We start from the raw sequence: 25222 nt of genomic DNA, 5'->3' as shown, positions 1-25222 counted from the left end.
CCATTGAAGTCAAGGGAACTACCAGTTTAGACCAGCTGAAGATCTGCCTTTATTTTTCACTTTAACTCTATAATGTAGTTGGCACTTTGTCCTGCTGCCATGAGGATAAAACAGCCGGTTAATCCTTGCAACATTATTGACTTAATTGCAGTTAATGTGTGTAAACCCAATGACACCAAACCAGCACTTTAACTATTGATAGCAAATGTAGATCTAAAATATGTTCTCCTCACACCTGTTTCAGTGAGTAAAGTACATTTTGAAACTGTTTTAAGTTGTTTCATGGGTGGGTGGTAATAGCACTACATCTGGAGTGCTACACCTTTTTAAAAATGCTCTTAAATATGCCACCCAACTGCTTTACTAATATTTATTCATTTTTATTTCTAGTCCATATAGTTATATTGGTATCCAGGAGATCACAGTGCTGTAACCTTTATTCCATCCTAAATGTTTTTCCTTCTCTTCCAAATGCCCATTATACAGCAAGGTTCTTAAAAATTCACTGCAGTTTTATGATTTCATTAATGTGGTTGGATGATGGCACTGTGGCTTCTAGCTAAATAATCTGAACTTCAGATTCTAGTTTGTTTAATTTAGACTTAATTAAAATTCTCACAAATATCAGCATCTTATTTGTGTGCACAGGTGATGTTTTTTAAAAAACAAGTTAATATACCTTTTAAACTTGAAGTATCGGAGGTAAGCAGTGTTCTTCCCTTAAATTTTGTCTGATGTCTTTTTAAATTATTCATCTAGTCCTGAAGATAGAAGCTGATATCTGATACACTGACAGTTGTCTTGTAACTAGTTTCTAACAGTGTTCAAAGCTCTGATATCATTCTTCTACTTAATAATTCTGTTTTTCTTCAGGACCCTGTCACACTGTGGATTCTGAAGTATTTACATCACGTAGTATCTGTGTTATTGCAAATTAGTGCTGGAAGAATGGAAACAAACATACAGTCCACACAACAATGTGGTGCAAACAACCATAATTACAATACTTTATGGTTAATGCTACTGAAACTTCTATATTAGGAAATTAATCCCTTCAGTAAATTATATTAGCAGAGTGATTTGAATCCTAGTAAAGACACAAATATATCACAACTGCCGGAGCTTGCCTGATTTAATCTGTATCAGAATCCCCCTTAATATGTGTGGATTCACAAATCATTTGACCTGGTCTGCAATATTCAGCGCAGAATAGCGAGTCTGCCTGAGATTTAAAGTACCTGGTACAAGCTACAGTTCTCCAGAAGCCACATTTACCTAATTTTGTCTTCTGTGAATATTGTTGTGTCAGTTCAGTTGAAAAGATACATTTCTCTCTTACAAGCTTGAAATAGGAATTGCTGTTAAGCAATTATTAAAAAGTGAGACTTGAGTTTTCTCAAGTAATATTGACATCTAGTGGTACAAACCATACAATTGCATCATGGCTTGCCTTCAGTTACAAATGAAGACCCCTTCTGAAAAAAATTGTAACTGTTGTGTGTGTCATATTTATGGACAAATTATCCCTTATGTTATTAGGTATTAAAAGCATTGAATTGACTCCTCTTGCTGCAATATGTGTAAACCTCCTATCAGCTGGGAAAGAATTGAAAGTGACTGGTCCAATTCATATTACGCTGCCCGTTCTACCAACAAGTAGGGTAAAATCAGGAGATGCTATACCTGCGTGGACATTTGATATGAAAACTGGTAGGTCTGCTATATACTCTGGAATCCCACTTTAATGCTATTATGTATCATACACTGCAATATGTAATATTAGTGTGATATAGAATTGAAAATTAAAGCAAGTATAGAATAATGCATAGGACTAAAACCTGTCTGTTTTGTTTTGCTTAATTTAAGTAGCGTAACAGATGTTTTATAGATTTTCCTGGTTGTAAACATTACCTTACATTTCGGATTTTTTTCCTAAATCACACCCCATGCTTTGATAAAAGTCAGCTATGAGCCACATATATGTAAGTGAGTTAGGTCAAACAGTTTTACCGATCCTCTTTTCACAACACAAGATTCATTTTTAAAAGTTGTGTACATTTAAGATGATGATGGTGTCTTAGCTGTTGATTTCATGGACATTCAAAATTCAGAGTTATTTGAATATATTGTGCTACAGATTCATGCCCTAAGCTCTCTAGAGGGGGGAAAAAAACATTATTACTGTGCTTGACATAGCATTAGTATTTGGTCTGTTTTATTACTATTATTATTTTATGGGTATTGCAAGCAGTTCAGAAAGTAAAATAGTTTACATAGGAGAAATAAAGGAATTAAATTACAGCCTTTCTTTTGCTGTAGTCTAACATACAGATGTCCCCATGTCAAATATTTACAGTAATAACCAAACAGAAATAGACCAGCTGACCAGCTCAGATGCACCAGAGGAAGGTAGAAACCTCCATAATGGATCTCCCTCCTTTTGCAGTACTGTACTGGCAGGGGTTTCTCACGATAACTGGTAATCAATTTGTGCTTGAAATACAAGCCTATGTAATTCAAAAACAAGAAGTCCTGTGGCACTTTATAAGATGCCACAGGACATCTGGTTGTTTTTGAAGACAGACTAACTTGGCTACCCCTCTGATACTTGTCACCGTGCAAAGCCTATGTAATTGCATCCTGGCTACCTTAGGTGCCAATACTGTTCTAATTTATATAGAGCTAATCATTTTCATGACTCTTACGCATCAAGAATACTTAACATACTCTTGTTTCCAATATTGGTTGGACACTTTTTCAGAATTGTTGTAACTGAAAATTACATCACTGTTTAAAGGGAAATTAAATTACAAACAAATACCCCTACTTTTTTCTTAGTCCATGCTGTTTTCTGTGGAGTAGGAAGTTTAAAGAATAAATCCCAACTAATTATTTTAAAAAGGTAGTTACAAATCTTTATATTAATTTGAATAGATAATTTTTATCTCACTCCAGGTAGGACTTTTGCAGATATTAATTCTAAGCTGTACTTCTAATAAAACTCCCTCTAAAACATGGAATAATTTCCTTTTTCCTGTACATATTGGTTCATATATTGTTACTGTCATCTTTCCTGAGCTGGAGAGCCTGCTGCTTGCACTTTCTGTCCTGCCCCTTTGCTTCTGGCATGAAGTGCAGAGCTGGGCCAGCTACTCCCACCAGTGACTGCCTCCCCCACACCCTCCATCAGTCTCAGAGGGAGTCTGTTCTGTTTCACTACGCTCTTAGGCTATGTTTAGATTGTTGAGAACTGTCGGCAAAAGATATGCAAATTGCACAACATATTTGTGTATCTTTTGCCAACAGTTCTCTCAGGAGAGGCGTTTCTGACATTTGGGCTGCCCCAGCGGGGCCAAATGTTGGAAAAAACCCATTTGTCGAGACATCCCTTCTTCCTCGTGGAATGAGGTGTAAAGGGATGTTGACAGAATGCTCCCAACTGGCATATCTCTTTTGAGAGAGCTGCAGTCTGGACACGCTCTGTCAACAGAAGTTTTTGTCGACAGATTCCTGCAGTCTAGGCATAGCCTCATACAGGCTTTTTCCACTTTCAGAATTTCACACATGGTTACAAAACAAATATGTCCGCAATTACTAAGTCACTTCTCTGCAATCTCTTTTACAATATGCAAGTGCAATACCCTGTGTTGCACTAGCTTGACATGCCGCAAAACTTATTGCTCACACTGCGAGGTGGGTATCTGTGGCCTAACAACTCTTCCTTGGGCTAATTGAGCTGTTTCACTTTTGACAATTTAAGTAGACAAAAATGGTCAAGGCAGGCATTGCCGATCCTGTTGCAGTCTATGGATTATCATTGCTTGTCATTGTATGCTAGTTACTAAAGCTGGAGTATTTTATTCATTGTGCTTAGATTACCAACCCTCAAACTTAGGCCTTACACTAAATTAGCAGGCAGTAGGAATTAAAATTGTTCTTCTGGCACAACTGTGTGTGTGGACTCTTTCTTTATTTAAAAAAAAAATCTTGGGGTAGCCATGTTAGTCTATAACTTCAAAAACAGCAAGCAGTCCTGTGGCTCCGTATAGATTAAAACATTATTAGGTCATAAGCTTTTGAAAAGCTTTTTTAAAAGCTTATAACCTAATTAGTTCGTCTCTTAAGGTGCCAAAGGACTGTGTGTTCTATTTTTATTATTTATTTTGGAATAAAACTGTCTAAAGTCAGTTAACAAGCCACTAGATTTACTTTTACTCTTTTTCTAAAATAACTTTTTACTCAGAATTGCGCTGAAATATCTAAATCAGGTGTGGGAAACCAATTTAGCTAAGTCGTGCAAGTTTGTGTGTCTGTCAGGCCTTTTGTGTACAAGATGAAAGTCCCAGAATAACTTGGTTTTAAACCCCCCTTTTTTTTACTTTTCATGCTTTTCTGGTGACTTGTTCTATGTAACCTTTTTCAAGGGCAGAACTGTACATAAAACAAAATCATGTCCCATGAAGTGTTTAAGGGTGGCCTTCTTTTTCAGGTGCTTTGGTAAGCCGTGGGCTGGGAATGGTCAAGAATGCAAATGACCACTTAGTGTGGACATATATTGCTCCAAACTTAGGATACTGGATAGCAGCTCCAGTGCCTGGAACCAGAGGTACTGCATATTACTGAACACAGGGAAAAAAAAATCATTGAATTACCCAAATAATGTCTCAATACGTGTTTTGGTATAATTTTAATGTGGACAAATTAAAGGAAAAGTTGGGATGCATGTGGCTTTAGTCTGATTATGTGTGTTAATAAGATGGAACTGTGAGGGCACCTCTGATTCTGTCTGCAGCATACATGTGCATACTTGTGTCCAGTAACTGTTAATGGTACACCTGACCTGGGAAAATGCAGGGAACGCAGCCCAGCATCACTCTGAAAGAGAAAATACAGAAACGGTGTCTCCTTCATCTGCATCTTGTTCAGGCATCTTGTCAGATACACTTTTTGGAGGGAGAGACAGCCAAGTCCTGTTAGGTATTTACATATATGTAACTCTAGCGAATTATCAACATAAATGAACTGACAAGCTGTTGGAGCCATCTGCCTGTTCTCCCCCGCTCCCGCCATGTTCAGACCTTTTCTCAGGTACAAAAATGTATCTGAGAAGAGGTGTGTACATGGGGAAGATGTGTGGGGTTTTTTGTTTTCTACCCCTAGAACTATGTGGGGAGAAAATAAGAATTGGATTGATTGACCCCAGTGGTTATCTGAGTCTGAAAGTCAGGGACTAGGATTTTGGAACAATTTCTGATATACAGCATGAATGCCACTTGGCTAGAATAGAGCAAATGGAAAGACAATATGTCAGTGTTTGTGACATCAGCCTCTGAAGTGTGATTCAATACTAGGGATAGATTCCCACCTTTCCACAGAGGGTTAAAATGACCTGTAGCAGGCCAGTGCAAGGAAACAGAACAGCAGCTAGAAAACGTACTAGTTTGTCATGCTGTGCAGTTTATTAAATGCAGTTTTACACCCGAAACACAGTGCTTGATTCTTGACATCTAATTTGTGTTTTTGTTTTGTTTGAAAAATCTAGATTCTATTATTAGTGCAGTTTCTAAGGACATAACAGCCTATCACACAGTGTTCCTTACAGCTATACTTGGAGGTACTGTAGTCATTATTATTGGATTCGTCACTGTTCTTCTTTGTTACTGCAGGTAAGGAAATAGAAACCTGGATGTATGACTGGAGTTTAAAGTTAACAAATGGGGCTCTTTTGAGACGAAGTAATTGCTTTCTTAGTAATACCTAGGCAGCTTGTATGTTTAAACTCTTTTCAAATTTAATTAATGTATGTGTATACTATATTCATATGAAGTGTGCTCACATAAATGACTTCCATGGTTTTAGAACGGGTTTACATTCGTACTTACTAGCTGTCAGATTGTACATCATACCTTTAGGCTTTGAAGTCCTACGTGAAAGCTTTTGCTTATTACAAATACTGTGATCATTGCTAGTATTTTTTGTCATATGTCCTACAATTCTGTCTCCCCCCCCCTGCTTTTTTTTTAAACATAGGGATAAATGTGGCCAATCACATAAGAGGGGAAAAACCACAACTAAACTGGAGGTCTTAAAAAAGGACCAGACAACATCAACAACTCGCATCAATCACCTCAGTTCTGCAAAGGGATCAGTAAAGCTAGAGGATAAATCACAATTATATATACCCAAGGTTTCTTCCTACAGCCCTCACAGAAAGACTTCTGTGGAAACAGAGGACAAAAAAGCCTGGGACAATTTTAAAATCTATACAGAAAATATTTCACATCAATCATCCAGTCAGAGCAGTCACTCAAGGAATTCAGCCCAGTCGTCGGAGCCCACTGTTGGAGTTAGACAGTTACAGCAGCCAAAGCACATTAACAGCAGTGTTTCCCAATCTCCCAGGGATATTCAGGACCAAAGCAGATACCTTGCAGTGAACAAAGAGATGTATGGGCTTTCCCGTATCCCAGAACAACTAATGCATATGTACAGCCAGCCTATTGCAGTCCTTCAAACCTCTGACCTGTTCCACTCTCCAGAGCATCCACATTCTGCCAGGTCAGCTACTTTGCCAAGAAAAGGGCAGATAGTCTACAGCCCAGTGGGGGAGTCCATGAATCGAGACAGCTATACACAGACACTTCCCAAAATGCCAATGCACTCTCCTCTGCAGCCCCCTGTCAACAGAGTTGAGAAAGTCGCATTAGAAGGTCAACAGGGCTTGTCCTCACAAACTTCAAACTGGAGTCGATATACCAATAATTTGCTGGAGTCTGTCTCTGTCCCTGGGACCCTGAATGAAGCAGTTATGACACCCTTTTCATCTGAACTTCAAGGTATTTCTGAGCAAATGTTATTGGAGCTATCTAAAGGAAAAACATCCCCCCACCCCAGAGCATGGTTTGTATCACTGGATGGAAAGCCAGTTGCTCAAGTGAGGCATTCTTTTATAGATCTGAAAAAGGGCAGAAAAGCAGAAAGTAATGATACCAGCCTGGACTCTGGGGTGGACATGAATGAGCACCACCCTAGTCGAAAACTAGAGAGAGAGAAAACCTTCATTAAAAGCATGCATCATTCCAAGGTTCTTTATCTGGAAGATTTGGATCTGAGTAGCAGTGAAAGTGGGACCACTGTTTGTAGCCCTGATGATCAATCTGTGAGACAGCTCTTGGATGGAGTAAGTGTGCCAGACATAGAACACACTGAAGAACCACCACGAATAAACCCCACAACAAAAGGTCATGAGTGCAGTACTTCTCCAGCTAAAAAAAGAGGTAGACCAGCTATGGCTAAAAAAGATAGTCAAACCAATATCTGGAAAAAGAGAGAGGACAGACCACTCATTCCTATAAATTGAAACACAAGCGCTGTGTCTACATGGGCAGCTTCTGTTGACAAAACTGGGCTTTTGTTGACAAAACTCACCGAGCGTCTACACGGTTAAAATGTTCTGTCGAGAGTTTGTCGAGAAAACTCAGCTGTTCAGCCAGCAACATTGTACCTCTCCCCGAACAAGCATAATGCCTCTTTCGACATTGTTTTGTTAACAGAGTGCCCATGTAGACACTTTTGTTGACCGAGAGGGCTTCCAGCTCCCCAGGCAGCCCTGTTTGCAGCGATTCCAGTAAGCCATTCTGTCAAGAGAGGACTGGGCAGTCTAGCTGCTCTCTGTTTACAGAGCACTTGCTCTTTCAGTCTGTTTTTGTGTGTAGACATTATCTGTTGACAGAGATACTGCTGAGTTTTCCCTGTTGCCAGTGACCTCTGTCAACAGAGGCTGCCTGTGTAGATGTGGCCATTTTGTTTAGTGTTCTTGCTTTTTCTAGCAGTTTGTGCACTCTTTCCTCTTTGCTTCTTATTATAAATTTGCAATGTTGGATTTATAAGGAGCAAATACTCAAAATAGTTTTCTAGTATCTGGTAAAGCTACATTTCTGAATATGCGAACTAAGGTTTATAATTTCAAATGAACAGTGGATATAAAATCTGAATTTGTCAGTGAGAAATGCTTCTATGGTTTTGTTAAAAAAATAAATTTTGGCAGATGCCTCTGGGAATGCACAGCTAGAAATTTAGGTACTCTGGGGAAAATGTATTTTATTTTTTGTAGGTATAGTACTGCATAGGGATGTTAAAGTGTTTCCAAGATCATGTCCATAATTAGAGTGACAAAAGGGTTATTGGATAGCACTTAAACCCAAGTTTTCATGGTATCCTGACCCTAGAAATTACTGCTTTGTATGCAGTTTCATGTAGTGTCAGTGTGTTCTTGGAAATAATCAGGGATTTGATATTTACTTCAGACGCTCATGTCTGCAAAAATTTTCCTTTTCATGTTTTACTCAAGTCAAATTTGACTCTGTCATAGTCTCTTGACTTATTCCTGGGTATATTTAAGATAAAACTTAATACATGGGGTCTAGTGAAAATACCTTTGTAAACATGGGCAATTGATGCTTTTTGTAGAAAAGGTACTTTTAGAAGGAGTGACTCGTACTGTTACATTCATTCACTTTTAAACGTTTTTAAAAACAAATAGTAAACTAGATCACGTTGGCTAATGTATCTCCTTTCTGGCCAGTTTTATCTACCTTTAGTGGTAGGCCAGGCAACACAGAGATGTTTAGAGACTTAAAAAAACCTGATTTGTTTTATTGTTCAGAGTTCTGAACGTAGAGAGGTTGAGCTCTGAACTTGGTCAGTAATACAACAGAGAGACTTATGAATTAGTACTAAGATAAAAAAGATACCAAAAGTTGTGAATGCATGAAATGTAATTAAGATATGTGTAGAGGAAGGATATGTCCGTCAAAATATTTTTCTTTTAAATGGTCATAGTATCAAAGTGATAGATTTAGCTTTGGCTAACAGAAAAGTAGACACACATTTTCTAATGTGCTGAACATGAAATAAAATACTGTTATCTTTAAAATATTTCTCTGAAGAAATAGGTCACAGAATTTTGACTTTGTTAATTTGATTATACAGGATGGCTTTAAAATTGTTTTTGGAGAAAATTCCTTGAAATGTTTATCTAGATAGTAGATATAGCTAAAGTAAGAGAACCAAAATATGTGTGCACACTATGGATCTGGGCTGCAGTCATCTTTGCAAGGGAAATACTGCCATCAAACTCCGTGAACACCTGCATCTCTTGACCATTTGTATCACTCCTTCTTTTACTGGATGAATTTGCAAATCAAATTTGCAAACCTTAATAATATTTTCGTGTTTCTGACCTTACCTAGTATGCTGTGGTGCTATGTCATGAGTATATTAATCTCATGAACATGACTATAAAAAACAAATTGGCCAGAGAGAAATATGCAAGGATATTAGATACAACTTAGATGGGGCTACTATAAGGTGGGTGCAAAACTGGCTGGATAACCGTACTCAGAGAGTAGTTATTAGTGGTTCTCACTCCTGCTGGAAAGGTATAACAAGAGGTGTTCTGCAGGGGTCTGTATTGGGACCAGTTCCGTTCAATATCCCCATCAACGATCTAGATATTGGCACAGACAGTACGCTTATTAAGTTTGCAGATGATACTAAGCAAGGAGGGGTTGCAGCTGCTTTGGAGGATAGGGTCAAAATTCAAAATGATCTGGACAGGTTGGAGAAATGGTCTGAAGTAAAGAGGATGAAGTTTAATAAAGACAAATGCAAAGTGCTCCACTTAGGAAGGAACAATCAGTTTCTCACACAAGCTGCGTCTACACGTAAGCGCCCTTTCGAATGGGCAAAAATCGAAGCTCATTTTTCGAAAAAGAGGCGATCGAAAGACAGCCCCCACCACCATTTTTCAGTTCGGCGTTCCGATCCGCTCTTTCGAAGTGCCGTCCTGGTCTTTCGAAAGAGAGCATCTACACGGCTCCAAGCTCCCTTTCGAAAGAAGGGAGGCAGGAAACGCCACGGACGGGATCCCATGGCCGACAAGCCCTTCCAGGGCAGCAGCCAGCCATCTCCTTTAAAGGGCCCCTCCCTCCGCCCTCCCCTCCTCACGAGCTGAGTGCTGCGCAGGCTGTTCCTGCCCGGTAGAGCCCACTCACTCGTGTTCATGGAAGCCCAGCGACAGCTTCTGCTGGCGGACGGCGTCATTATGGACGCTCTGCTGGCAGTGCTGTGCACCCTCACCGCAGCTGCACCCGAGCTCATCGGGTGGCTGCAAGGTCCTCCTGGGGCTGTGGGGCTCCCCCCCTGGGGTGCTGCTGGGCACCCCCCCGGGTGCCCCAACACCTCTGGACCCACCCGAGCAGCACCAACTGGTGGGAGCACGTGGTGCTACGGGAGTGGGGCAAGGAAAGGTGGCTGCAGAACTTCCGCATGTCGAGGCAGACCTTCGATGAGATCTGCCACTGGCTCGCCCCTGCACTCCGATACCACGACACCTCCATGCAGCCAGCCCTCACCCTGCAAAGGGGTCAATATCGCCATCTGGAAGCTGGCCAACCCAGACTCCTACCGCTCTGTGGGACAGCAGTTCGGGGTGGGCAAGGCCACCATTGGGGCTGTCCTTATGGAGGTGAGGTGGGGCCAGGGGGTGGGGGGGGGCTGGGGCAAGGGGAACCCTCCCCTGCAAGAGGCTGGACGGGAGTGGGGCAGAATGGGCCTGAGGTCGGAGGGTGATGGCTGCCACACCCACACTACAGCATGTGTCCCCCTTCCCCCTCTGCAGGTCGTCCGGGCCATCAATGCCATGCTGCTGCATAGGATCGTCCGCCTGCGGAATGTGGACAACACCATCGCCGGCTTCCAGGACCTGGGATTCCCAAACTGTGTCGGCGCTTTGGATGGCACGCACATCCCCATCTGCGCCCTGTCACGCATTGCCGGCCAGTACGTGAACAGGAAGGGCTACCATTCGGTGGTGCTCCAGGCCCTGGTGGACGTGAGGGGCCGGTTCACCGACCTCTACGTGGGCTGGGCCAGCCGCCCCCACGATGCCCGGCTGTTAAGGAACTCCGGCCTCTGCTGCTGCATGGGGGCTGGCAAATTTGTCACCCAGAGGGAGATCCCGGTGGTGGGGGAAGTCACCATGCCACTCTGCATGGTGACAGATGCGGCGTATCCCCTGCATCTGTGGCTCATGAGGCCCTACACAGGGACACCTTGATGGCGTTCAGTGAGAGCCTCAACCATGCCTGCAACATGGTGGAGTGGGCTTTCGGGTGCCTAAAAGGGGCGCTGGAGGTGTCTCCTCACACGCCTCGAGGTCGGGGTCCCCAACGTGCCCCAGTGGTGGGCGCCTGTTGCGTCCTCCACAACCTTGTGGAGGGAAAGGGAGACGCCTATGTCCCTGGGGGGTGGGGGGCCCTCCACATGGCACTCTCTACGAGCAGCCGAGCATCGCCCCCATTCACCAGGCCCACCAGGACGGCCACTGCATCCGGGAGGCCTTCAGGCAGGCTTTTGCTGAAGGCCGCCTCTGACGCGCACGCATCCCACGCACATCCATCACCTACCCTCCCTGCCATCCGCACCCACACATGCACCACCCACCATCCACCAAGGAGCACAGCATAGGGTGGTGAACAACAAACAAACTTTATAAAAAAGAAAAAAAAATGTGTTTTGTGGCTATTTACGTATGGGGGAACCTAACTTGGAGGGGGGCGGGGGAGGCATGTAACTTGGAGGGGGGCGGGGGGGCATGTAACCTGATGGGGGGAAGGGGGGCACTCATTCTGGGGCAGGGGTGCTGGGCCCTGAGCCCTGTCGGCCCCTGCTCCCCTGGATGTGGGGTCCCTAGTGGAGGGGGGGGAAGGTGCGGGTACCACCGGCAGGTAACGGTGACGGGGTGAGCCTGGTGGCAGCAGCAGGGGGCGGGCTTAGAGGCGGGAGTCCTCTGGGGGGCCAGGAGCTGGGCCACGGTGGCAGTGTGGTCTCAGACGGCCCGGCTGATACCATGGAGCATGTCCAGCATCCTATCCCAGGCCACCCTCCACCACTCCATGTCGGCCTGGGCTAGGTGCAGGTGCTCCTCAGCCATCTTGGCCTGCCACGGGGTGGCTGGGTCCTCCTCAGGTCTCCGGGGGGGCCATCCAGCCACGGTCCCTACGGCGCCCTGCCTGGGGTGGCGTCCGGACAGGAGCTGCTGGTTGGCTCTCTGGCATGAGAGATGGTGCAGGGCTGTCCCGGCCTCCAGATGGTGCGGCTGTGTGTAGAGGAGGAGAGCATGTCAGCAGTGTGCCCCAAATGGATGGGACTCGGCTGTGGTGTGCCTGCCTGAGCCGACCCCATTGGGCCCCCACAAGGAACACTGATCCTCCCGCCAAGGGAGCACCGACCCACTCCTCCCACTTTCCCCCAAGACTGGGCCTCCCAGCCTGGGTGTGATTCCAGGGGTCTCTCCTGCAGGAGGCCCTTCCCAGGCTGCCATATGTGGGCCCTGGGCACTGTTGGGCACCGACCAGCCGCCACCCCTGCGCGGCTTACAGCGCTGTCCACTGAGGGCGGTTGCTGGGTGTGGCTGATGTGCCACCACAGGGCACCGCATCCCATGTGGGGGCTGGCCTGTGTACAGCCCGGGACCAGCGGTCTTATGTGTGGGTGCCTAGCTGTTGTGTCACCCGCCCCCTCCCCCCCCGACTAGGTGTGTGCCCCTCCCTGTACATACCAGAGGGTCCCCCAGCAATATCCGGAGATGCCTGGGCCTCAGTTGCCTGGCTGGAGGAGCAGGAGGGGATCAGGATTGTCAGTTCCCCCTCCTCACTTGACTAGTCCGTGGTCCCCGATCCGGGCTGCTCCTCCACCTCGGGCGGCTGCAGCTCCTCCCTGGAGGTGTCCAGGAAGGCGGTGCGGGGAGGGGGGGGACTCTCCTGGGGCCCCAGGATACTACGGAGCTCCCAGTAGAAGGGGCAAGTTGCTGAACCTGCCCCGGAGCGTCCAGCCTGATCCGTGGCCCGGGCATACCCCTGTTGGAGCTCCTTAACTTCGGAGCGTACCTGCTCTGAGGTACGCTCCGGGTGGTTGTGGGCCTGGAGGCCTGTGGCCAGGCAGGCAAAGGCCGCAGCATTCCGCCCCTTCCCCCCCATGTGCCGCAGGACTTTGTCTTGCCAGAGGCCGAGGAGGTCCCGTAGCTCCCGCTCTGTCCAGGAGGGGGCTCGTTTTTTTCTCTTCCCGCAGGAGGCTGTGGGGGGGCTTTGGGGCTCACAGGGAGGCTGGCTGCTGGCCATGATGGTGCTGGAGCGTGTGGCTGGAGCACATGTACAGCCTGCTCTGAGCATGCTCTCAGCTTCCTGCCACGGGTTTCCTGTGTGCGTGGGGCTTTAAGGCAGCCAAAAGCAGGGACCATAGAGTCCTGCTGCTGCCCGCTGGAGCGACCCCACGCTCCAGCTGATTGGCGCCATGGCGGACCTGTCTTTCAAAAGAGTGGGCTGTGGAGTGTCTTCATGTGTACTCTTTCGATTTTATTATTTCAAAAGGCAGAGATCGTCCTGATACGAAATCGGGGTTAAGATTTTGATTTCGGAGCCCCATTCTTTCGATTTTCTTTCGAAAGACGGGTTTGTACGTGTAGACGCTCCTCCCACTCTTTGAAAAAGGGCCTCTTTTTTCGAAGGCTTTTGCATGTGTAGACGTAGCTAAAAAGAACGGGAAGCAATTGGGAAGGAGTATGGCAGAAAGGGATCTAGGGATCATAGTGGGCCACAAGTTAAATATGAGTCAACAGGGTGATGCTGTTGCAAAAAAAGCAAACATGATTCTGGGATGCATTAACAGGTGTGTTGTGAACAAGACACGAGGAGTCATTCTTACACTTTACTCTGCGCTGGTTAGGCCTCAGTTGGTGTATTGTGTCCAGTTCTGGGCACCGCATTTCAAGAACGATATGGATAAATTGGAAAGGGTCTAGAAAAGAGCAACGAGAATGATCAAAAGTCTAGAGAACATGACCTGTGAAGAAAGGCTGAAAGAATTGGGCTTGTTTAGTTTGGAAAAAAGAAGATTAAGGGGGGACATGATAGCGGTTTTCAAGTATCTAAAATGGTGTCATAAGGAGGAGGGAAACAACTTGTTCTTCTTGGCCTCTGAGGATAAAACAAGAAGCAGTGGGCTTAAACTGCAGCAAGGGAGGTTTAGGTTGGACATTAAGAAAAAGTTCCTAACTGTCAGGGTGGTCAAATAGTGGAATAAATTGCCTGGGGAGGTTGTGGAATCTCCATCTCTGGAGATATCTAAGAACAAGTTAGATAAATGTCTATCAGGGATGGTCCAGACAGTGCTTGGTGCTGCCATGAGGTCAAGGGGCTGGACTTGATGACCTCTCAAGGTCCCTTCCAGTCCTAGCATTCTATGATTGTTTGGACAACAGAAAAATAAATCTTAAAGATTATGCACATAATCTGCCTTGCAGCTGAGGATGGGTATTTGCCACATTTGTGTGTTGTTTGGTAATATTTCAGTTATTTAGCTAATTATTTGTATAAAAATGTTTTATAGAATCCTTTATCAAGTTCCATCCTGTGAATGATTTTTTTTTCTTCTGATGGATTCATAGTGGTTAAACAATCAACCGTATTTCAAAACAGATACACATTTAAGACTATGTGAGTGTCAAGCTTATGAATCATTGTCACTATATCAGTGCTCTTATAGTTGTATCAGTTCTGTTCACTCCTGCAAACACAGATCCAGGTTTTCCACTGAAGCTAATATAATATTAGTGACAAGCTGCGTTTCCCTCAAAATCAGACTTTGCGTATCCCCTCCAGTGTTTTGCCTATTTCAGTAGCTCAATTGCCTCCTTTGTTAGGTGAAAGGAGGTGGCCTGCCCTAAAGGAATTGCCAGGGTTTTACCGGGGGTTTCTCTGACCTTCAGGAAACAAACTCATTTGGAGCATCTACACTAGTCTTCTTTTGATGTTGTTTTTTGATGGGGAGGTGTTCTTTCCACTATGGGATTGGGGTCTGGCTTTCAACATCTGGGTTGCGTTCCTCCAATTTCCGATCAACAGACTGCATAATGTGTAGACACTCCCTCTGCTCTTTCAAAGGAGGGATGGTCTTTTTGAAATAATGTGCACGTGTAGACACAGCTGTTTTGTTTATCTTTGGGAGGACACAGATTCTTCTGTTCAAAAGACACAGAGGTAGTAATCTTAAACAAACAAAATATTCTTAAGAGAACTGAAAACCATATATTTGTTGCGTACAAGTGTGCAAGAGCCGGCCCCACTCACTGCGCTCCACCTCCCGAGTCCCGTTACCTCGCGAGCCCCTCGAGAGGATCAGGTCCTGGCACTAATAATGGCCTGGTGATCTGTGCCACTGTCACAAACAGTTCCCCTTTATACAAAGTCGTTATGGTGAAAGATTAAAGTGTCTGGCTAATTAGACCAAAAAATGTGGATGTTCAGTTAAAAATGATATGGTGCCAAATTTAGGAATATACACAGGTAAAATACCTAGAAAGGGTGTCAGGTGGAACTCACCATTCAACACACAGCATACTCGAGAGCAAATGAAGACAAAACAGGTAAGTTGATCAAAACAAATAGAGTTTATTTGCTCTGTCACCTGTATCTTTTAACCCTTAGGTTTGATTTCTCTCTTAGTGTCACTGGTATCAGTTACTGTGTCACATTCACAGACATGGATACATAAGATTACAGTTAGTATTTATACAGAACTTGCCAAGCATGGCCCAAAGGACTGGCACTCTGCCAAATTTTGTGTCAATGTAAAAGTAGCAAATCCTTTGCTTTTTCTTCTTGATACCTTTAACTAACCCTTAAGGTTGTTACTTTCCAAACAATCTATTTATGTAGGTTTGAGGCCCTGCTACCTTTGAACCTAATTACTGTAGTTAGCTCAGGTGGGGCGCTACTCCCACTTGAGACTATCAATATGGTTAGCTTGAGTGGGGCGCTGTTCTCTCTCGATGGTATCAATATATATGTATTCTTTTCTCTAGTTCCTTATCTGTTTCACTAACTGTTTTAAGAATACTATTTTTGATTGGAGTAAGATAACGACATTAAGCAAAAAAATCCTTCTTTTCTAAATATCCTAACTAAATAATATCTATTAATCTAACTAAATAGTATCTATTTATCCTTAATCCTATACTTGTCCTACCTTATATTAACAGTAATAATATTGTTAACAAAACCTTTCTAATGTTTAACTATAAGTTTATACAGTTAAGGAAATGAAAGTCTTTGTTGCTATCAAATGTTTAAAGTCAATGGTTGGACACAGATCAGAATAAAGGATAGTGGGGAACTGAGCCGCAATTCTTTTTCTGTAGGGAGACCAGTTCCCTTGCTGTTGGCAGTGGGGCTCTACCGCCTCACACGCTGACTCGAGTGCAGGGCCCCCTTAAGAGGGCCAGTTCAACCGCTAGCCAGCGGGGGCAGGAGCCACCCACTGCAACTTGCGTCTGGTTCTTGATGTCTATTGTTGCTATTTAAATGGTGGGCGGAGACAAGGCTCGATGCCACTGCCAAGGTCAGCTCTGTTAATAAACGGACAGAGACAAAGCTCTACACCACACACCTTAGTGGTTTTCAGCTAGTGCAAATTCAGCTCTCTTCTTCTCTTCCTTCCTCCTGTTTCTCTCTTTGCCTGGCTCCCAAGAAGTGAGCAGTGAAGAAGTGAGCAGGCAGAGGGCAAATGAGTCAACTGGGACCCCAACCCTTGTATGGGCCGTCTTTTATAGAGCCCCTCCATTAATATTCATGAGGCTCAAAGTTCTGAACGGACCTGATTGAAGACTTAAGTCCTGTGGTCCGCTGGACTTCTAAACGTTTCAGGTGTATTTATTAATACAGGAGTTCATCATGATTCTATAGGTAGCTGTACCGTACTGACAATAGAGTGGTAAAGCTAGATTGTAACTGACTGTTAGGGGGCTCCAATGGTCATTCCCTCAATGTAAGTGAATGGACGTGTGGTGGTTTGAAAAGTAAACCCATTTCTAATAACATATTTGAGATAAAAACTTCGATTTGCCTGTGGTAAGCACGGCCACACATGGAAGGAGACCCTGCAGTACACCCTGAGGGTGGGAATGTCAAAAACCCCCACTAAGAGATTTTTAACAATATTAAGAAACAGAAACAAGTTATTTTGAGTACAAGTATGTACATTAAACTAGTGTCATACGGTTGGAGGTGGCTTAAATGATTACCTTCTATATGTGCTGATCAGTCAGATGTAGGATGCTGACAGCAATTTTAGTTAAATACTAAACTTTATACGTATGTACACAGAAATCCAACTTTATTATCTCCAGAATACATACTCATGAGCCTTATAAGCAATTATTTTATTTATTTAATATATTTTTGTGTCTGATTATTTGGGCTGACTGCAATTTTTACGTACAGGTTGAACCTCTCTAATCCAGCACTGTCTCATCTGGCAATATTCATAATCCGGCATGATTTTAGTTAGCTGGATGACCACTTACCATGGGTGTGGCCAGGTTTCTGTGGTCCCATGAAGTTTGTTTAAAGCCACCAGTCCTGGCTCTCAGTGTTCTGTGCTGTTATTTAGCTCTGACTTACTGCAAATGTCTTCAACAAGCCCAGTAAGCAGTGGAAGTGCTGGTAATGCTGCTAGACAGTATTGACCTGTGGTTCAGCAAATTCTTGCATTCAGCACTGGTCAGGTCCTGAGGGTGCCTAACTAAAGAGGTTTCAACCTGTAGTTTTATTTTTATTTTTCCACTCAGATAATTGTGGCGGGGCAATGCTATTAATGTACTCAGTAATAGAGCAGGTAAACTCCCTCGAGAGGAATGGATTTGTCATAGACCAGTCAATACTGAGAGTATACTTCTACATGTCACTATGTCTGTACAGCAGTTTGCTACTGATGAATGCTAGGCTGTAGATTCCATTGTGATTTTTTGTAAATAAATCCAGTCTGCAGAAAAGAAAAGGGTTGATTACTCAAACCTTTTGTACATGGTTCATGAATGGTAGTGACAAGACACAGTAAAATAATGGCTTGTTTGATCTCTGTAAGCTCAGAGCCATTCCATGAAGCATTCTGCTATTCCTACAAAGGATCATTTTGCATCAAATTTGGGATTCACTCCACCCATCCCCACCCCCTGCAATAGTTTAATCTGTTGGAAGGCTTAGTTCATGCTAATGGAAGTTGCCTGGGATGTGCACTGACCTGGTTAGTACATCTAGCTGATGGGCTGTGGTGACTGAATCCAGGTTCCCACCCTAGCAAGCAGGGGATGCTGTCTTGCACCCAAAACAAAACTTGTGCACTTCTGGTTTATCAGGCAAGATGGAACAATACAAAGTGACACCTTTCAAGGATGTATACCAGTGCATTTCAGCTGATACTCTCCGATTTGGTTTGTTAGCGTAACGGACCCCAGAAAATTAGGCTTGATTTTAGATTTCCTGTAGCAACATGGATCAGTAGTGTTTATACTGCAGAGTCTGTTCTGGTCTGGCTATGGTCTGAAGAAGTGGGTCTGTCCCACGAAAGCTCACCTAATAAACTATTTTGCTAGTCTTTAAAGTGCTACTTGACTGCTTTTTGTTTTGATAGTGTATAGACTAGCACGGCTTACTCTCTCTGTTACTATCCATATAGGTAGTGTATTTTGCATGTTTGGACTTCATGAGATCATATGTTGGTTCATAGGTGAGTGATCAAAGTGTCCTTTGAACACACTTCAAGGCAGTTCATGGTGTGTGCAGTAATGGTGAAGCTATCTTGATCCCAGGATATTAGGATAAAGGAGGGCATGCTCTATACATAAAAAGGCACATTATCTGTGTATCAAGTACATTAGGGGAACGTGGGTGCAGTAATATCTTTTATTGGATCATTTTCTCTTAGGCTGCATCTACACTACAAACTTACATCGAAGTTAACTTCAAAGTAAGATGCTACTTCGAAGTAGCATTCAGAGCATAGCATCTACACATGATTTTCCTTACTTGGATGTTAACTTTGACGTAAGAGAGGCTAACTTCAAAGTCGCTCTTTCATTCCCAGGAATGGAGTAGTGGCTTAGTTCAAAGTTGAACTTCGAAGAATAGTGTGTGTATATGCTCTGCACTCCTTACTTTGAAGTAAGTAGGCAGTCCCCCTGGAGGACAGAGACAGTCTGGCCAGCCCAGGCAGGGCTCTGTGGTCTATGCCAGTCACCTTAAAGGAACTAGCTCCCTGGCAACCCCAGTCAGGAAGGTGAGACTGTGCTACAAGCAGGGGCAGCAGGAGCTCCCATTTGAACCACCCCCACTCAACACAGCACCCAGCCTCTGCACTCCCTGGCCATGATGGTAGCATGCTAGGACCCCGCCCCACCACTGCCCAGGCCAGGGCCGTGTAAGCAGGGGGACCCTCCTGGAGCGAGGACGAGCTGAAGGACCTCCTTGCTCTGTGGGGGGGAGGAGGAGGTCCTTCGCCAAACCAGCACTCGGCAGAGGAATGCTGAGGCCTTTTGACTGGCTGGCCTTGCTGCCCAAAGCCACCCTGACTGCTCTGGCAGCACCATCAGGATCAAAGTCAAAGAATTGAGGCAGGCGTACGTGAAAGCCTGGGCCGCTGCAAGCCAGTCAGAGGCACAGCCCGTGCACTGCCCCCACTGTAGGGAGCTGCACAGGCTCCTGGGGCCAAGTGAGGAAGCCACCCTGGAGCACCTGGTCCACACAGCTGGTCCCCCCGTGAACAGTGATAAGGAGATGGGCCCCTTCAGCACCATGAGCCCCCTTTGTGGAGAGCAGCCCGCTGAAACCGAGGGTGATGATGAGGGTTCCTGTGATGGGACCCTTGTCATTGCCCTCCCCTCCAAGACACTCAGCAGATCCTCATCAAACCGTGCCTTACCTGACCTTCAGGTGGTTGCAGCGGGTATGTACGGGGCGAGCGGGATGTCGCAAGGGCTGGAGCTGGGCCCCACAGTCCACACACCTTGGGACAGGGGAGAGGGAGGGAACATGGGCCAATCCTCACCAGGCATGAACATCTGGGCACCCGGGATCCCCCGGGGCTCACAGGCCATTGGGTGGCAGGTGTGTGGTGGGGTGGGGGCCAGTGGAGTGATGGCCCCATCCCACTTGGGGTGGGACCCAGCACCCACAGGCCATCCCCTGTCCCCTTCTGTCTCCACAGGTCCATCGTCAGGAAGCTGGCATAGCCCACCAGAGTGGGCCTCAGGCAACAGGGAGGCTGCCCGTTGCCCCAGTCTGCATCCTCCTATTGCTGCGGCAGGGCCTCCCAGAGATGATACTGGAGGGCCGAGTAGGCAGCCGTGAACCAGGCGGTTGTGCGGGAGACAACCGGTGTGCTCTCGGACTATCTGATGATGGAGTGGGACATGTGGGCACAGCTGGCTGGCAGCCTGGATGCTGTGGCCGAGGCCTTGGCTGCCCACCTTGCCCAACTTCCCACCCCCTCAGCAGCCTGGCCCGCAGCCTCCCCTCCAGCAGCCGCCTAGCGTGTGGTGGACCTGTCACCAGCTGTCTGCATCAAGCTGGCTTGGTGGCTGGTAGCTAAGGCGGGCGCACCTGGCCCAGCTCCAGTGGACCACCCCCCACGTCATGTGGAGGCCGAGCTGGTAGCATCCCTACCCCAGCTTCACCTCCCTATAGTTCTGGCTCCGTCACAGCCCTGCAGGGGGCCCTAGACCCAGGGTAGCGGGCAGCTGTGGCTGATGCGGCTCTCAGCCCCCCATGCCTCTGGGTTACTGACCTTTCTCCTATACCAGCCCCCCTTCCCCAGTTCAGCCCCACCACCTAGCCCTTTGCCTGCGCCCTGTGGATCGTTCCTCCCATGCAACTTAAATAGTTTCAAACATTGTTCTGTTTCATCTTCTCAAATACATTTATTCCCTAAAGTAGAGTTTATTGTTCCCACCCTAACCCTGTGTCCCTGGTGCTTGGTGGGGGACTGGAGGGGCCTGTGGTGCAGTGTGGCTGGGAGGGTCAGGGCAGGCTCTGCTTAAAGGCCTGGCGCAAGGCCTCTCGGACCCTCACCACATGGCTCTGGGCCTTGTGGCATGGGGTAGCGGGCGGCTGTTCATAAACAGTCCGAAGCCCAGCCCTGGATAAAAGGCTCCCGCTGACCCTCCACAAGGTTGTGGAGGGCACAGCTGGTGGCAATGACTGTGAGGACGTTTGGGCGGCTGACATGCAGACTGGTGAGGAGACTGTGAAACCTCCTCTTCAGCCTACCAAACGCCCACTTGACTGTGCCCCTGGCATGGTTGAGGCAACTGTTAAAAGGTGTCCAGGGCCAGCATGGTGAGTCCGGTATAGGGTTGCATGACCAACAGGTGGAGGGGATACATGGCGTTTGCCACGATGCAGGGGGTCATCATGATGTGCCTGAGTGGGAGCTCCTGTGGGGTGACATATGTGCCCTCCTGCATACAGCATCCCTACCTCAAATTCCAGAACACCCAGGCATCATGGGCCGTGCCCGGTCACCCCATGCACACATTCAGGAAACGGCCCCTCGTGTCCACCAGGGCCTGGAGTACCACTGAGTGTTATCCCTTCTTCTTCGAGTGGTCCCCGTGAGTGCTCCACCGTAGGTGTCAGGCTCGCCCTGGCGCCGCAGCTCGGAAAAGTCTTTAGCAGTCTCTGTCGGGTTGCACATGCATCGATGTGCGTCAGTCCTTTGCACACTTACGGTCACGTGTGTGATCCAGTCCCCGCCAGTTCCTTCTCAACTGCCAACGGCTGCACACGGAATCCTCTCCGGCTCTAATGCCTGAGACAGATAAACTCCGTTTATTCGTTCTTACTACTTATAGTTAATTGTCATTTAGTTGTTAGTTCTACTGTGTATATAGTTTTTTAAAGGCAAGAGACTGAGCTAAGGACTAAGGCGGCCGCCTTCGGGCGGGCCCGCTATTTCGATAACCTTCAACGGTTAACGGTTGCTGATTGTTGGGTTAATAGACTGCTAAGTGCTCTGTTAGCACTTAAGAACTTAAAGACTTAAAGACTAACAATGTTGTCTCTGGGTTTTAAAAAGTGTGAATCCTGCCGGGAGGCCATGCCTGCCTCAGACGGGCACAGTAAATGTATCCGGTGCCTCGGGGAAGCCCATGTCCCCCAGAAGTGCTCTCATTGCTCTAAATTAACAACTAGAGCTCGGAAAGATAGAGAGATGAGGCTCAAAATGCTTCTCTTTGACAAGGCCCTTCAGCCTGCCACATTGGAAAAGCCCCATAAGGAGGACTCTTCAGGTTTGCACAAGAGGAAGGCTGCCTCTTTGACCTCCTCTGTGCAGAAGAAGAAAAAGGCTTCACCAGCTCGATCCCTGCCAGTTACCTCTGTGAGCGGGACGAGCGAAACAAGGGGCCCGGGCCCGCTGGCCTCTTCTGCTGGGAAGGCCGCGGCGCATGTACCCGTACAGGGGCCTCCGGCTCTTAAGGAGATGGCACCGAAGGCCATACAGGCACTGGAAAGATCGGCACCGGCTGCTGCAGCACTGAGCCTTTCGGCTCCGACGGCACCGGAGCGTCAGCACCCGGCACGGAGCCCGACGGGGCCGGACAAAACGCACCGAGGACGACGGCACCGAGCACGGCACCGGGGGCAGTGGAACTCAGCACGGCACCGATCAGACTTCCTGCGGTGCCTGAGCAGGGGAAAGCCAAAGCAAAGACCCGGCACCGCAGCCCCTCCCCTGAGGTAATTGCGCTGCCATTATCACCGCGCCCCACCCTGGCGATTCAGCGAGCAGCAACGCCATCAGCCTGCCACAGGCTTCCATCTCCATTTCTTCAATGACCATCTCCTGGACTTGGACATTTTTCACCATCTTCCAGCAGAGATCCCTATGAATATCATCACAGAGGATCTCCTCCTATGTCTGTCATCTTGACGATCACGTCATTCCTTACATCATCCTTACACTTTCAGGTCGTGGTGCAGGTCCCCATCACCAGGACCTTGCCCTTGTTGCTGTGGCCGCCACTATTATACGGAATATCAACACAGGAGTTCTGCATCTTGTCATAGATCCCCGTCAACGCCTCGTCAACATCATAGTATACAGCTTCAACCTGGGGGAACACCACAAGTTTCCCAGTCAGGCTGGTTCAAAGGATTTTGAACCTCATTTAGAAACCTCAAAAGGGCAACCATATGAACACGGCCAGGATCCAGAGGAATTGGAGGAGAGATATCATAGCGATGCCTCCTCATCCTCCCCAGACGAAGCGGTCGTTCTTGGGGACATCTCTCCCCCAGATCACCTAGAACAATTTCAAGAGCTGTTCAAAAGGGTGGCTCAATCTCAGGACATTCAAGTGGCGGAGGTACAGGAGAAACACCATAAGCTCCTCAAAAACCTCAGACCTCCAGCTTCCTCTAAGATAGCCATACCATTGGATGATGCAATTATGGAGGCAGCTACTAACATATGGCAGACTCCAGCCTCCAGCCCTCCTACCAACAAGAGGGCAGATAAGAAGTACTTTGTCCCTGCCAAAGGCATGGAGTTTTTGTTCAGTCACCCACAGCCAAATTTGCTAGTGGCTGAATCCTCCCAACACAGAGCCAAAACGTCCCAGTATAAATCTGGGGGATCAGACAAGGATATAAAGAAATTGGACCTCCTCGGCAGAAAGGTTTACTCATCATCTACCCTGCTGCTGCGGATAGCTAACTACGCTGCCCATTTGTCGAACCACAATTTCGACAATTATTCTAAGCTTACCGCCCTCATGGACTTTCTTCCGGAGGATAAAAAGCTGATCCTCAAGGCAATCATACAAGAAGGATACGCAGCTTCACGAGCAGGAGTTCAGATTGCCTTGGACGTAGTGGACACAGCGGCTCATGCCGCAGCCACTGCGGTGGTAATGCGCAGGGAGTCGTGGCTTCAGACGTCGGGCATTCCCAAGGATCTGCAAGTAAAAATCGCAGACCTTCCCTTTGACAAACTGAAATTATTCGCAGAATCAACTGACTCAGTCTTGCACTCTAGTAAAGACTCGAGAGCTACACTTTGGACTCTGGGTATGTATACCCCGCCATACAGAAGAAAGAAGTTCCACCCTCAACAACGGCGTTATAGTTATCAACCACAACGCACCCATTTTCAACAGAGGTATGATCAGGGGCACCAACAACAGCCACCACAGTACAAGGCCCCTAGACGTCGACCACAGCAGGGCCACGCCTCCTCCGGACAAAACATAAGACAGCAGGCTTGATGGGTATGTCGGGGGTTGCGAAACCAAGACCGTCTCTCAGTGCCAATCTCAACACGTTTCATCATCGACTCAAGCCATTCTACCCTCAATGGAAAAGCATCACCATGGACAAATGGGTATTGGAGATTATAGCCACAGGGTACACAATCCCCTTTCAATCATTACCACCACCAAATCCTCCCACCACGCCCCTTCTCAGGGACCCCTCTCACCTCATGGAACTAAAACGGGAGGTGGACCACCTCTTGTTCACAGGTGCAGTGGAGAGAGTGCCGGAACAATTTCAGGGCAAAGGTTTCTACTCCCAGTACTTCTTGACAGAGAAGAAGACAGGAGGTTGGAGACCCATTTTGGATTTACGGGCCCTCAACCAATATCTGCGCAAACAATGCTTCAAAATGACTACAATGGCTTCCATAATCACGGCACTAGACGATGGAGACTGGTTTGCAGCCCTCGACTTACAGGATGCGTATTTCCATATCACAATTCATCCGGCGCACAGGCGCTTCCTCCGGTTCATAGTAGGCAAAGATCATTTCCAGTACAGAGTCCTTCCATTTCATCTCTCTTCGGCATCCAGAGTTTTCACCAAGACCCTGGCGGTCGTGTCAGCATACCTGCACAGACAAGGCGTCTTCATCTTCCCATACCTGGACGATTGCCTACTAAAAGGAACTTCCCAAGCGGAGGTCTTACAGATGATACGCATCACCACAAGCACATTTACCTCACTGGGCCTCATCATCAACTTCTCAAAGTCAAAGACCGAGCCCACACAAAATATAGAATTTATAGGAGCTCGGATAGACTCTGTTGCGTCAAGGGTATATTTGCCCGATGCCCGTTTTCGCACCATCGAGTCTCTAGTACAACTAATAACATACAGCCCCACTGTTTCAGTCCTAACATGCTTACAGTTACTGGGGCACATGGCCACCACCACGTTTGTGGTACAAAATGCCAGACTGCACATGCGAGGCTTGCAACATTGGTTAGCGTCCGTGTACAAACCATCCACTCATATCGTTCACAGGATGGTATCACCCACAATGGAGGTGC

General features: G+C 46.7%; 1 protein-coding gene across 7 annotated transcripts in view; it reads left to right on the top strand.

The window, feature by feature from the left end:
• The window catches only part of FAM171B (family with sequence similarity 171 member B), a 119831-nt gene that overhangs the window by 56194 nt on the left and 38415 nt on the right, over positions 1 to 25222 (top strand). For 2 of the 7 annotated variants that reach the window (XM_075001646.1, XM_075001645.1), the window contains exons 5-8: positions 1540 to 1710; positions 4490 to 4606; positions 5543 to 5666; positions 6031 to 6836. In XM_075001646.1, coding sequence (XP_074857747.1) covers positions 1540 to 1710; positions 4490 to 4606; positions 5543 to 5666; positions 6031 to 6836 — 1218 coding nt within the window. Of the gene's footprint in view, positions 1 to 1539; positions 1711 to 4489; positions 4607 to 5542; positions 5667 to 6030; positions 10462 to 10681; positions 11593 to 25222 lie in introns of those variants that run through there. The other 5 variants (XM_075001644.1, XM_075001643.1, XM_075001640.1 and 2 more) reach the window with 4 other exon arrangements.

Source organism: Carettochelys insculpta, chromosome 8 (assembly GCF_033958435.1).
Source record: "Carettochelys insculpta isolate YL-2023 chromosome 8, ASM3395843v1, whole genome shotgun sequence".
Classification (NCBI taxonomy): domain Eukaryota; kingdom Metazoa; phylum Chordata; order Testudines; family Carettochelyidae; genus Carettochelys; species Carettochelys insculpta.
Note: the sequence above shows the minus strand (reverse complement) of the source record. Positions and strands in the feature narration are given on the sequence as shown.